This window comes from Neoarius graeffei, chromosome 12, assembly GCF_027579695.1.
Source record: "Neoarius graeffei isolate fNeoGra1 chromosome 12, fNeoGra1.pri, whole genome shotgun sequence".
Classification (NCBI taxonomy): Eukaryota; Metazoa; Chordata; class Actinopteri; order Siluriformes; family Ariidae; genus Neoarius; species Neoarius graeffei.
Window position 1 is genome coordinate 9,394,178 of NC_083580.1, and position 15,144 is coordinate 9,409,321.

General features: G+C 42.4%; 1 protein-coding gene across 1 annotated transcript; it reads left to right on the forward strand.

The window, feature by feature from the left end:
• Positions 1-3,246: 3,246 nt before the first annotated feature.
• On the forward strand, positions 3,247-7,602 carry nudt2 (nudix (nucleoside diphosphate linked moiety X)-type motif 2). Its single transcript, XM_060935490.1, has 3 exons — positions 3,247-3,332; positions 6,841-6,967; positions 7,053-7,602. The coding sequence occupies exons 2-3, from the start codon at positions 6,841-6,843 to the stop codon at positions 7,370-7,372; spliced, it is 447 nt and encodes a 148-aa protein (XP_060791473.1). The 5' UTR covers positions 3,247-3,332; the 3' UTR covers positions 7,373-7,602.
• Positions 7,603-15,144: the final 7,542 nt, after the last annotated feature.

The following is a 15,144-nucleotide window of genomic DNA, read 5'->3' on the forward strand; positions in this document are numbered from 1 at the left end:
TAACGCGTAACTCTGCCACGAGTGTTCTAACTTGTAACGCAGTAACTCTGCCACGAGTGTTCTAATTTGTAACGCATTAACTCTGGCACAAGTGTTTTAACTTGTAATGCGTAACTCTGCCACGAGTGTTCTAACTTGTAACTCTGGCACGAGTGTTCTAACTTGTAACGCGGTAACTCTGGCACGAGTGTTTTAACTTGTAACGCATTAACGCTGCCACGAGTGTTCTAATTTGTAACGCATGAACTCTGGCACAAGTGTTTTAACTTGTAATGCATAACTCTGCCATGAGTGTTCTAATTTGTAATGCAGTAACTCTGCCACGAGTGTTCTAACTTGTAACGCAGTAACTCTGCCACAAGTGTTCTAATTTGTAACGCATTAACTCTGGCACGAGTGTTCTAACTTGTAACGCGTAACTCTGCCACGAGTGTTCTAACTTGTAATGCAGTAACTCTGCCACGAGTGTTCTAACTTGTAACGCAGTAACTCTGCCACAAGTGTTCTAATTTGTAACGCATTAACTCTGGCACGAGTGTTCTAACTTGTAACGCATTAACTCTGCCACGAGTGTTCTAACTTGTAATGCAGTAACTCTGCCACGAGTGTTCTAACTTGTAACGCGTAACTCTGCCACGAGTGTTCTAACTTGTAACGCGTAACTCTGCCACGAGTGTTCTAACTTGTAACGCAGTAACTCTGCCACGAATGTTCTAACTTGTAACGCATTAACTCTGGCACGAGTGTTCTAACTTGTAACGCATTAACTCTGGCACGAGTGTTCTAACTTGTAACGCATTAACTCTGCCACGAGTGTTCTAACTTGTAACGCAGTAACTCTGCCACGAGTGTTCTAATTTGTAACGCATTAACTCTGGCATAAGTGTTTTAACTTGTAACGCGTAACTCTGCCACGAGTGTTCTAACTTGTAACGCAGTAACTCTGCCACGAGTGTTCTAATTTGTAACGCATTAACTCTGGCACAAGTGTTTTAACTTGTAACGCGTAACTCTGCCACGAGTGTTCTAACTTGTAACGCAGTAACTCTGGCACGAGCGTTTTAACTTGTAACGCGTAACTCTGCCACGAGTGTTCTAACTTGTAACGCAGTAACTCTGCCACGAGTGTTCTAATTTGTAACGCATTAACTCTGGCATACGTGTTTTAACTTGTAACGCGTAACTCTGCCACGAGTGTTCTAACTTGTAACACGTAACTCTGCCACGAGTGTTCTTATTTGTAACGCAGTAACTCTGCCACGAGTGTTCTAACTTGTAACGCAGAAACCCTGCCACGAGTGTTCTAACTTGTAACGCAGTAACTCTGGCACGAGTGTTTTAACTTGTAACGCATTAACGCTGCCAAGAGTGTTCTAATTTGTAACGCATGAACTCTGGCACAAGTGTTTTAACTTGTAACGCGTAACTCTGCCACGAGTGTTCTAACTTGTAACGCAGTAACTCTGCCACGAGTGTTCTAACTTGTAACGCAGTAACTCTGCCACGAGTGTTCTAATTTGTAACGCATTAACTCTGGCACAAGTGTTTTAACTTGTAATGCGTAACTCTGCCACGAGTGTTCTAACTTGTAACTCTGGCACGAGTGTTCTAACTTGTAACGCGGTAACTCTGGCACGAGTGTTTTAACTTGTAACGCATTAACGCTGCCACGAGTGTTCTAATTTGTAACGCATGAACTCTGGCACAAGTGTTTTAACTTGTAATGCATAACTCTGCCATGAGTGTTCTAATTTGTAATGCAGTAACTCTGCCACGAGTGTTCTAACTTGTAACGCAGTAACTCTGCCACAAGTGTTCTAATTTGTAACGCATTAACTCTGGCACAAGTGTTTTAACTTGTAACGCGTAACTCTGCCACGAGTGTTCTAACTTGTAACGCAGTAACTCTGCCACGAATGTTCTAACTTGTAACGCATTAACTCTGGCACGAGTGTTCTAACTTGTAACGCATTAACTCTGCCACGAGTGTTCTAACTTGTAACGCAGTAACTCTGCCACAAGTGTTCTAATTTGTAACGCATTAACTCTGGCACAAGTGTTTTAACTTGTAACGCGTAACTCTGCCACGAGTGTTCTAACTTGTAACGCAGTAACTCTGCCACGAATGTTCTAACTTGTAACGCATTAACTCTGGCACGAGTGTTCTAACTTGTAACGCACCACGAATGTTCTAACTTGTAACGCATTAACTCTGGCACAAGTGTTTTAACTTGTAACGCGTAACTCTGCCACGAGTGTTCTAACTTGTAACGCAGTAACTCTGCCACGAATGTTCTAACTTGTAACGCATTAACTCTGGCACAAGTGTTTTAACTTGTAACGCGTAACTCTGCCACGAGTGTTCTAACTTGTAACGCATTAACTCTGGCACGAGTGTTCTAACTTGTAACGCACCACGAATGTTCTAACTTGTAACGCATTAACTCTGGCACAAGTGTTTTAACTTGTAACGCGTAACTCTGGCACGAGTGTTCTAACTTGTAACGCAGTAACTCTGCCACGAATGTTCTAACTTGTAACGCATTAACTCTGGCACAAGTGTTTTAACTTGTAACGCGTAACTCTGCCACGAGTGTTCTAACTTGTAACACAGTAACTCTGGCACGAGCGTTTTAACTTGTAACGCGTAACTCTTCCACGAGTGTTCTAACTTGTAACGCAGTAACTCTGGCACGAGCGTTTTAACAAGTTAAAACGCTCGTGCCAGATTTACTGCGTTACAAGTTAGAACACTCGTGCCAGAGTTACTGTGTTACAAACTGCAAGACGTGCGTCAGAGTTACTTCATGGTTTCATTCTGCAAATTTATGACAAATCACTGTCCCTTATTCCTATAAAGGTTTGTGAAATTTAAACTTGGGACAACATTCATGTTTTGTACCTTTTCTTCGACTTTAATTGATATGAAACTGAGCAAAATATAATCACATTCGGAATAACACACTACAATAATATTCAACGCTTTAAGAGGTCATGGGGGGATGATGGAATTGTTTAAAAAAAAAAAACCCCGTGGTGGTGATAAGGGGAAAACGGGTTAATGAAACTGTGTTCGGAAAAAATCCGAAGTGAATTCCAGCGTGAATTCTGTGACTTCTATGAATTCCTAAAGAAATAAAACGGAAAGTCGGACATTCCCTGATGAGATTATTTGCCACTCACGTGCGCATAATATTAGAGTGAAGGAAATAAAGCACTCGCGCACATCAATACATCACTGCATCTGCGCAGGTGACGTTTTCTAACCCGGAAGTAGAGATCAGTGAATGAGGTAAACGCTTTCAGATATTATACAGCAAAGCTACTCTGCAGTAAGTAAACTCTTATATTTGTTGCATTTTTTAAAAATAAATCCTATCTGACTACACAAAAACGAATTAGTAAAATGTACTAGTTCTTGATGGTCAGCTAGCCAAGTGTATTGTAACTGAAAGGTGTCAGTAAAAATAAACATTCGAAATGTATGAAGTGCTTGATGATCTATGAGAACAGGTTAAACCCGTGTGAAAGCTTTTCCTCGCTGTTTCCAGGTGGTTTTGAGGGATCAGGTCACTCTGGGCAGAATAGAAGCAGGTTTATTTGACAGTTGAACTGACTTGTCATTAAGGAATGACTTCTGAGTGGGATTTACATCTTCATGTGTGCATTTTTAGATGCAAAATCAGCTGTACTAGTGTTGCAAATGTAACAACTAAAATGTGGGTTGAAACATTTGTCATCAAACAGCTTCCCAGAAATCTGGATGTAGATTTATATCCCTAATGAGCAAGCCAGGAACAGCAACTCCCTGAGACACCATGATGGAAAAACCTCGAGAGGAACCAGACTCAAAAGGGAATAAAGCCTCTTCTGGGAGGCACTGGATAGTGAGATTACAAATTATTATTCTTTTACAAGTGTATGCGGTAAAGTGAAATTATTATCTCATCATCTCTAGCCGCTTTATCCTGTTCTACAGGGTTGCAGGCAAGCTGGAGCCTATCCCAGCTGACTACGGGCGAAAGGTGGGGTACACCCTGGACAAGTCGCCAGGTCATCACAGGGCACATAGACACAGACAACCATTCACACTCACACCTACGGTCAATTTAGAGTCACCAGTTAACCTAACCTGCATGTCTTTGGACTGTGGGGGAAACTGGAGCACCCGGAGGAAACCCATGTGGACACGGGGAGAACATGCAAACTCCGCACAGAAAGGCCCTCGCCGGCCACGGGGCTCGAACCCGGACCTTCTTGCTGTGAGGTGACAGCGCTAACAACTACACCACCGTGCCACCCATTATTATTATTATAAGAGCATGTTGACGGGAAGTCCTGGGATGAGCACAGGGCGGCGAGTTATGATTACAGCAGCAGTCCCCAGGTACAAGTCTACAGTATCCAGTATGGGTCGACTGATATGTTTTTGTTTTTTTATGGGTTGATATTGATACCGATTATTAGTTATCAAGGACACTCATAACCAATATTTAGGGCCAGTATGCATTTACCATACATTTGATGCTTGTAGTTTGAACATTTACAATAATTTTACTCATAACTTAGATTTAAATTAACAATGTTTTAAATGTTAAACATTTCAAGGTGCGTGGACGAGAGTGAGTGAGCAAAATTATACGACATGAACTTGTATGCATTGTTCATCCTATCACGATGTGTCCTTACCTTCCCTTTCCTTTCACTTTGGAAGTGAATGCAGATGCTGCTTCATTCCTGAGTTTCTCACAAACACCTCAAAGCTTGTTTGGTTGGATTTCTTCTAATCCAGTAGCACTACAGGTGGGACGTGGAGACAGACAGTGGAAGTGTTGGTTGGTTGGTTGGTTGGATGGATGGATGTGATGCATCATCCACGTTTCAAGCAATCCAGTAATGCTGTAGATGGGACATTGGGCCAGACTACAGAAGTGTGATTTTTGCATCAGATACACACATGCATAACAAAAATACTTTTCTCAGCAAAGAAACAAGTTCAAGTACCGATTCCGATAATCGGAAAAGTGCTGAATATCGGCTCTGATTATCGGTCGACCCCTGGTATCGCTCTGAGGTGACAGTACCCACTGATGAAAGGCTAAATGGTGGTTTATGATGATCCCTTTTCATTGACCGACAGGGGAGGTAACCCTATATAGCCTTCAGTTCATTCAGGACATGATTTTTCCTGTAATTTGTATTAATGGCTTTAAAGCATTGACAGTTAAATTTGAAGCTATGCACTTAAAGCGAGACGGCCTTTCGAGTTAATAAAATTGGCAAAATTTAGTTCCCTCTGAAATTTGGTCATTGTGATATGTTTTTCTGTAATACCTCAAAAAACAGGCCATTCTGTGGCTGGGAAGCTATTTAATTTGAGGGGATTCCCTAGCAAATAATGTGCATGAAATCGCTCACTTTGAACAGTCAAGCAGACAGAGGAAGTCCATGCATGCATGAAAGTAAACCTGCGCTGCTTCTTTTGGGTTTTACGCCAGCTGGCATCCACAGTGTTGCATTACTGCCATCTACAGGTTTACCTTTGAGCGTGCGCTGACAGTTCCATCATTCTGTCGCTAAACGAACAGCTGATCACACCGATGTGCTCGCTGACCACCGATATTTATTAGTTTGGTCCTGCGTTTCCTTTCCTTCGTATATAACATAACATCTTTTCTTCTCGCTTTCCGTTACTGTAGTTGGTCTTTCACATTTCATTCGCACCTCCATTTTTCTCTCCTGTTTCAAATTTGCATCCCACAATGCCTTGTGCGAACGGGGAAAGCCCACCATGTGATGCATGACGTAGTATTTTGAATTGGGTCATGGTGAAGCAGGAAAAAAATAGTGGAGAATTTAGGGCTACGTGGCCTTAAATTAATTAATTGTTCTATTTAAAAAAATTGCAAGTCTGTGATTCAAATTCAGTAGCTTTCGGTCCACTAAGCAAAAATAATTGGGTGTCGGGAAAATTCTTTTTATGACCATCATCTCATCTCATTATCTCTAGCTGCTTTATCCTGTTCTACAGGGTCGCAGGCAAGCTGGAGCCTATCCCAGCTAACTACGGGCGAAAGGCGGGGTACACCCTGGACAAGTCGCCAGGTCATCACAGGGCTGACACATAGACACAGACAACCATTCACACTCACATTCACACCTACGGTCAATTTAGAGTCACCAGTTAACCTAACCTGCATGTCTTTGGACTGTGGGGGAAACCGGAGCACCCGGAGGAAACCCATGTGGACACGGGGAGAACATGCAAACTCCGCACAGAAAGGCCCTCGCCGGCCACGGGGCTCGAACCCGGACCTTCTTGCTGTGAGGCGACAGCGCTAACCACTACACCACCGTGCCGCCCCTTTTTATGACCTACACTTGAAAAATCTGGAAAGCAGTCTAGCTTTAATGAAACAAAAAACAAATTCATCTATTTCACCTTATATGGAGGATAAACTAACAGTAATTAGTGCCATTTAAGGTGTGATCAGGATGCACTTTTTGGAATATTTTGCTTTTTTTTGGGTGCTGTCAAAATATCGATCCTAGGATTTTTTTGTGTGTGTGTGTGGCATCTGGGGCTCTGTAAAATCAAGATGAACCAAATAATGTGGACCCCCAACATCCGGAACAAATTGGTGTTTCGTGACCTGTCAGTCATAGTTCCTCTTATTGCACTAGTGTTCACAGCTGTGTCTTTTTTGTTTTGGGGGTAGTACTTTGGACAGGTCAAAGACAGGGGCTTTTTGTGGATTTTTTTTTTTTTTAAACAAATGAATGACTTCAGCCGATGATACCTTGGATAACACTCAACCCATTTTGAATTCCTTTCCTCAGATGATGTCACTCCGAGCATGTGGCTTTATAATATTCCGCCGCCTGGCACATCCTCCTTCCCCAAACAACATCGAGTACCTTCTCCTGCAAACCTCATATGGAGAACACCACTGGACTCCACCCAAAGGTGTTTTGGTATCGTGTTAGTATGTCCTATTAATAGATTTCTGCTTTATTCCAGGTCTTATTGTTCTCTTGTTCTACTACTTTAGGTCATGTTGATCCTGGAGAGGACGACCTGACCACCGCGTGGAGAGAGACGCAGGAGGAGGCAGGTTTGGGTGAAGAGCATCTGCGTGTGGTTGATGGCTTTCTGCAGACATTGCATTATCAAGTGCGGGGTAAGGAAAAGGAGGTCCTTTATTGGCTGGCTGAGCTTCGTGACCCTGGGATAAAGGTCAAACTGTCGGACGAGCACCAGGATTACCGCTGGGCCAAGTTGGACGAGGCGTGCAGGCTTGCGAAGTACACAGATCTACAAGACACTCTTAAAAACGTGCAGCACTTCTTGGAGAAAGAAAAGAAACAGTGACTGCTGACTCCACATTGTTGCACTGATGAGTTCAGCGTTCTCAGAAACTGTGTATGTCCAATAATAAGTGTCCAAGTCAAGTCTGTTTTTAATATGCCCTGACAATTATGCACTCAAGTTGTGAATAATTTGTACTATAGCCTTGAGGAATATTTAACGCCTTAATAATGTTATGTAGTTTTACTTAAAGTCCAAATACTATAGGAATCAAATAAAAGTAATTAAGTTGATCAGATTTTGTGGTATGTTCCATCAGGAAGAAATCAACGTATCGTCGTCAGTCCCTGATGTGGGTGGAATATTGAAGCACGGCAGGCGGGAAATGATGCCAACACAGACTTTTTCACTTCGTGCTTAGTTTTCAGCTTGCATGCGCGCGCACACGTGCTCTGCTCAGGAGAGATCCCCTCTCTTCGCTCTCTGCCTCCTTTTTCTATCCTCCATCATCACTGCAACACACAACATTAATTGACAACAGGTATACTCAGGGGCGCTGCCAGAAATTTTGGGCCCCATGAAAGATTAGAATTTTGAGCCCCCCAACTTTGCCCACCCTCGTCACAATTGCACTGTTCAGTTCAGTTATTAAAATGGAAAAAATGTCACTGTACAAACTGTAAAAGTGTTCTCTTGATAGGCTAATCCAACCACGTTCATACTGTTCATTTACCATTCGCTAATATTTTGAACACACGTGAGCGATAGCTACCTTTCTTTGGGAAAAACTGAGTGACCAGTTGCCTGCCTCTCCGGTCCCTCTCAGCTTTCAGCTGCCTTTCTTTACGTTTTTGACAGCCACTCTTCATATTTAGCGATCATAGACTGTACGCACTCCACTGCTGGCTGGCTGCTACACGGCGACACAGCAGCAAGTAGCGTTGCACTGATCAGCACACAGATTTAATGCATCGCGCTTCTACCAGAACTGGACCGTACCATTTCGTAAAAGGGGGAGGGTTAAATGACAATATGTTGAAGAACTCAAGAAATAGACAACCTTGTTCAATTAGTTCATTTTACCAGATGGAATATTGCATTGTTGTTATTTCAAAAGTCTTATTAAAAGCATATTATCAGCCCCTTAAAGGGCCCCAAGAATTGTTCTAACCTTTCCCCCCCTGGCGGCGCCCATGGGTATAGACCCTTTTCAGTCACGTGACCTTCGTAAACGCGACCACCATTTTGGACATGTAGCGGACTTCGGCTCGAATTGGTTTGAATGCGAGGAAGGCGACAAACGGAGAACATACAAGAAAAAGGAGCGAGATGCAGAAAATACCTTCGCTATCCAGCGACGTAGGGCATTTACAGGGCGAGCAGAGGGAGAAATAACAACAGTAACGACACATTAGCAACGCCGTACAGAAATAACGGTTTATGGCACAGACCCTTTCGGTTCTCGCTCATCTAGCTGCTACAATGACTGCTTAGACTGCAACAATAATACCTAACACACATTTAAGTATCCGTCGTAAAGACATGAAACTCGTCGAGTGACGAGTGTGTTCATTGATAAGCTAACACAATCTAAAAGTAGACATACCATCACACTGCCCTGGCGCTGTGTACAGTTTACCTTCTACGGTTTGTGCACTCACTATTTGCCATTACTTTCTCCAACCGTTGTGACAGATTACAGGGAACGGCCTGGATTTAAGAGACAAATACATATTCCTCTTGTTTTGAACACTTTTATTTGTAGGCAGTGCTTAATTTGTAAAGTGGGAGGTCCCGGAGCGCAGAGGATGAGCGGCTCCGGTGCGGAAAAAAAAGAGGGGGGCGCTGTGCTGCGCTTCTGGGCATGTTTTGTAATAACACTGCAAATTAAGTTCATCTGCAGATATTTTGTGGATGTCGTTTCATGAGAGAAATCACCAACAAGACAGATATCAAAATCAGACATTAACACTAAATAAACTTGCATTTTTTTATTTAATTATTTGGTTTTTTTTTTGTTACATAGTCAAAAGAGGTGTCAGATCACCGGATCCAGTGTAAATGGCTGCCGGAGCCAACGCCCGAGGTTCCGGAGTGCGCTCCGGCTTGCTCCCCCTCAAATTAAGCGCTGTTTGTAGGACACTGCCTCTGATCTGTCCTACAGTCTACCAACAGCAAAGGAACACAACGCTAGCTAATGTCGTTAGCTAATAGCTACTACAGAAGAACAAAGAGGTTACAATGGGTTATTTTAGCCTATTTGGTTACACACTTGCCACCACAGAATGTTAACAGCAATGTAATGCCTTTCCTGGCTAATTTTATTCGTCTTACCTCCAACAAAGTGGTCACTACACAAGCGTTGGTATGCCGAGGGCTGCCAATCTTTCCTGTTTATGGCCGCTATCCATCTTCTCCGTCGGGATCCAATAAAATGATAAACCTTGCCTTGTTTGTTGATGGTTACTACATCCAGGTGCACAACAATATAGTGGCATGATGGAAGTCTTGCTGAAAATAAACACTTTCTTTGCTGCCGTTCCTCAATGCTGGCTGTGGTAAACTACTGATAGTACATGTCCAAAATGGCGGCCGCGTTTGTCGTGACGTCACGTGAAAAGGGTCTATACTGACTTTACCACTCACCTTCCCTGGCCCCGCCTTCCATTCACAAACCAATGCTTGGCCACGCCCCTGCTACCACAGGTATCCTGTACCATAGTGCATTCTGATCTTGACTGACTTTTTTTTTTCTCCCCCCTAACAGGAGCTCCTACTGGCTACAAGGTAACAACTTGCACGAGGACATGCCGCATAAACAGATTTATAAATGTGTGGAATTGGTGATCTGGTCAAGTGATATGTTTGTTTATTCCACATTTTTGGAAGGAGTCGAGAAATATGCCCAAGTTTTCCACTGTTGATTATAACACAAGCTCTTCCCTTGTGAATATGGATCATACAGGTTTAAATACCTTTTAGTTTACATGTCAAGAAGATATTAAAGTAGTCTGCCAAAGTGTGCCTTTAGACTTCTGTTATGTATGAGATTCAAGTCGGCATTATTTCTTCCTTTCTTTTCTCAGTACAGGGAAAGGTAGCCTAATCACAGTTCTGTTTAGGATGAACGCTGTATTCCTCTAAATATACAGTACCAATTAAAAGTTTGGACATCCCTTCTACAGTAATTCAATATTTATACCCCTGCTCCGAAGGAGGAGGATACTGGTTTACCTCTGTCCATCCATCCAAAACACCCTTTTTCTCAGCAACCACAAATCATAGCCACTTGGTACCAAACTTAAGAAGAAGAAACCTTTGTCACATGCACACTTCAAGCACAGTGAAATTCATCCTCTGCATTTAACCCATCTGAAGCAGTGAAAACACACACTCAGAGCAGTGGGCAGCCACACCAGAGCGCCTGAGGAGCGGTCAGGGATCAGGTACCTTGCTCAATGGCACCTCAGCCCAAGGCCGCCCCACATCAACCTAACCTGCATGTCTTTGGATTGTGGGGGAAACCGGAGCACCCGGAGGAAACCCACGCAGACACGAGGAGAACATGCAAACTCCGCACAGAAAGGCCCTCGGCGGCCGCTGGGTTCGAACCCGGAACCTTCTTGCTGTGAGGTGACCGTGCTAACCACTACACCACCGTGCCAAACTTCAGCTTGGGGTTCTATACCGAGTATATCATTTTCAGGTCTGTCGCACATCAACTTCCTGTTTACTAACTGAATGTCTTTACGAAAAACATATAGCATGGATTTACGTAATTTTCATAACACTTTTTTTTTCTCAGCAACTACAAATCTCAACTGCTTGATATTTAGTACCGAGCTTCAGCTTGGGGTTCTGTGCTTAGATTTCACATGACGTAATATCCGCCTCATCAATTATTCAAAACTTTAGCTGATGGTCTACCAAAGCTCAGTTGACAAAGCGTTTGTACGGAGAAGGTGCATTGCTCACATGAAAAATGCCTTACACTTGCGTTGTTTAAGGTTGTTTGAATCGATCAAACTGTGAAACTGGTAGTTTCTTCAGGGTTCCCTGTGAACTAATAAAAAAAGGGTGAACGAATACAGGATTTCACAAAACTACGTCAAGAAAGGCGGCTTTGAACCTCTCGCTGAAATCGAAGGGAGCCGAGTTGAAGCAAGCTCGAGTTTGCAGTGATCACTTGGTGAAAGGTTTGTATTTCCCTCTCAGCTCTGGCCTTAGGGTTTTCCCCAAGTACTTTTCTTGCTATGTGTCGTTATTTTACGGTACTTTTTCTTTAGGTCACGAAGCACTAAAGTCCCCAGCTGTTTCTTTGTTTACTCCTCACAAAGTCCATATGCATGAAGGTTGCGACAAAATTCTTCCCCAGCCATACAGTTACAATGCGCCGTGATCACTTCTCCGTCTTGTTTAACTAAGATCCAGGTCTTTAAAGGGGTTTCTGATGATCTTTGTGAATGATTTATCTGAGAGATAAGAGCCAACACAAGTGAGAATCAAGCCAACTGTTGTTTGTTTACAACGAAGCGCTGCAAGTCAAAAAGATGCGAACGAAAAGCTTAAAAACAAAAACATACTTACACAGGCAAATACAATACAGGATTAATTTGGTAGCGACCTGATACCGAGGTCCTTTACCCAGCCACATATTTATTTAAAAAAAAAAAAGTTGTAAGCCTCCATACTCTTCCACGCGTTCACATGTTTTGCAGTGTAAAAGTACGTCTGCAATACCAGATAGGTCGAGATGTTGGGGAATAGAGCCCTGCACTCCCGCAGGACCCGCCGCAAAGCAGTGCGGGACAAATTTTGAAAGCTCATTGCGGGCGGGACCGGAAGTGCACATATGCGGGGGCGGGAGCGCACATATGCACGCGCGGGCGGGAGCGGGAGTGCGAGTGCACATATGCGGCGCGGGCAGGAGCGGTGATAAGCTGCAGTCCCGCTAACTAAAAACGTGTTTGAAATAAAATTTATAAATTATTAATTTATGTCTATCATATATAATTTGTGCTGGATATTTTATTTAGCATTAATAAAAACATTGTAAGATGCCTAAATTTGCAGAGAGAGTCAGATTGCCAGATTGAGTGAGGAATGGCATCTTAAATTTGCCATTGATCACCCTAACGGGAAATCCTTTGATCACTCTAATGACTCGCAGTTCACACCCAGCTAGCAAGAGAACCATGAATGAAGTGATTTACTGTTTGCGTTAGTCTAAAACTCTAATCAGAGAGACAGGTTACACAGTGACGGTAGGCTTGACTCAGTGCTATCCCAGAAATCCTTCCTGTAATATGCAAATTTGGCTGTCCAATCAGAGGCGACCAAATTTGCATATTACAGGAAGGATTTCTGGGATAGCATTGAGTCAAGCCTACCGGCACTATGTAACCTGTCTCTCTGATTAGAGTTGTAGACTAACTCAAGCAGTAAATCAATTCACTTCTCTTACTAGCTCTGCTTTGCAATAAAAAAAATTAAAAATAAAAAAACACCATTGGTACAAAACAAGCCCATTCACTTTTTTATGCTGATCAGAGAATTACAATGGTTTTTCATGTGATAAAAATGTGCGATTCGCGATTAAATATTTTAATCGCTTGACGGCACTAATTATTATTATTAGAGACACTACATGCTGAATTCAGAAACAAGATAAATAATAACAAACGTGAATGTGAGCTGTAGATATTTATGCTCAAATCCACTCAAAGTAGGGGGCGGGGCACCATCACGCTGTGTCAAGACAAGAACTTTCCTGAGAAATAACGCGAACGTCTGCATCATGCGGGATTTGCGGGCGGGAGCGGGACAAAATATGGCAGGCGCAGCGGGAGCGGGACTGAAAATCATAATTTTTTTGTGGGCGCGGGCGGGAGCGGGACTGAAAATCATAATTCTTTGTGGGCGGGAGCGGGACTGCACAATGCGGGCGGGAGCGGGACTGAAAAATCCGACCCGCGCAGACCTCTATCGGGGAACTCGACTGAAGGGTAGTTTAAGATCGTATGACAAATCCTTCTTTCCCAGACTGTAGAGGTCTATTCCATTGCACGTAGCAATCTTCTGAATATATCTAAAGCGAGCAGTGGCTTCTAAGTTATTGCTAGTTGTTTGCACTATGGCAGCCATTTAGACCACCAGCTATTTCACTTCCAGTAAAACTGCTAAGAAAAGTCATGTGACTGAAACCTAGCAATACCATGTATACCATTTTCAGGCCTGTTGCACATTGACTTATTTATGAAACATATAGCATGGATTTACAAAATTTTCGTAACACTTTTCTCAGCAACTACAAATCACAACCGCTTGATATTTGGTACCGAGCTTCAGCTTGGGGTTCTATACTGTGCATACCGTTCTCAGGTCTGTCCCACATCGACTTTCTGTTTATCGATAATGTATTTAGGAAACGTATAGGGTGGATTTTGACGCTATTTCAAGAAGCAAAATGCTATTTCAAAATGACAGTTTACCAGGATGCTATTTGAAATCCCTGGGGAGAGACACTGCTCTTTACTTTCGTGTTAATTATTTGTTGAAGTCAACATTCATAATAAGTGTCCTATTCCTTCGATTGCTTGCATTCTGATATAAGCAAGAGCGGGGGGATACGGAAGTGAGCAGTAGCTCACAGTTGATCTTGTTTTCTTTATTTTTATGAATTAAGTCACTTCATGTCTTAAAGTAATGATGGATGATGTTTCTCTTTACTTAGTTGAGCAGTTCTTGATATAATATGGATTACTACAGTTGTGGTGTGGAATAGGGCTGTTTACTTATAGAATTTATTATTATTTACTATTTGTTTGATCTTAAACATTAAGAAGAAACTCATCTGCTAATTAACTTTTAATGAGGCATACCTGTTAATTGAAAAGCATTTCAGGTGACGACCTCATGAAGCTGGGTAAGATAATGCCAATAGTGTGCAACACATCATCAAGGTAAATGCTGGATACTTTGAAGAATCTAAAATATCAAACATGGTTTGTTTTTTTCCATCACATAATTCCATATATTCATCCACCAGATTTTTTCCAGATGCTCAGATGATGGATTTTGAGTTATACCTGCTGCATTACACTACCAAGCCTCCATATGCAGGAAATACAAACCAAAGTGAAATTGGACCAAAGGAAATTACTGTAAATCTGACATGAAATCGTGTGCGTGCAACCCAAAATGGTCCATTTTCCAGGCACGGACTACAAAGGATACAGAACCTTGTGAATCCATCAGGAGACTCTCAACTGTAGATTACTGGTGAATTTCCCAGATTTGTTGAGCTTGGAAGGTCAAGAAAACATCTGGTGAACTTTTAGCGCCGCCAAGTGAATGTTGTGCAAAAATTGCGCCCGCATGATTGACACATTTTCACTACAAATCAAAATGTCATTCACTTAAAGCGCCTAGAGATAATGAGATGAGAAGAGATCTATGCTTGTCTCAGTCGTGGATGATGTTAAAAGTGGTAAATGCATCCTGTAGGGGTGCTACTGAGGTGAGTGATAGATGGTTACTGGACCAGCTAGTGAAAACGGTGCAAAAAAAATCGCATGCTTTTCAACACCATTTCTAAGCATTCTGTAAACAGAATATCTGGTACAAATATCCCGTGGCGTGACACATATGTTATTTCATAGTTTAGATGCCTTCAGTATTGTTCTACAATGTAGAAAATAGTCAAAATACAGAAAAACCTATCAATGAGGAGAGTGTACAAACTTTTCACTGGTACTGCAAGTACAAGCAAATAAATATTCCCAAAATTAGTATTATAAATACAGGAATAAAAATGACATCGTGCATTGCATTGT

Coding starts and splice junctions, on each gene's coding strand:
- nudt2 (XM_060935490.1), top strand. CDS start 6,841: ATGATGTCACTCCGAGCATGTGGCTTTATAATATTCCGCCGCCTGGCA. Junction 6,968..7,052: donor CCACTGGACTCCACCCAAAG/GTGTTTTGGTAT, acceptor CTACTACTTTAG/GTCATGTTGATCCTGGAGAG.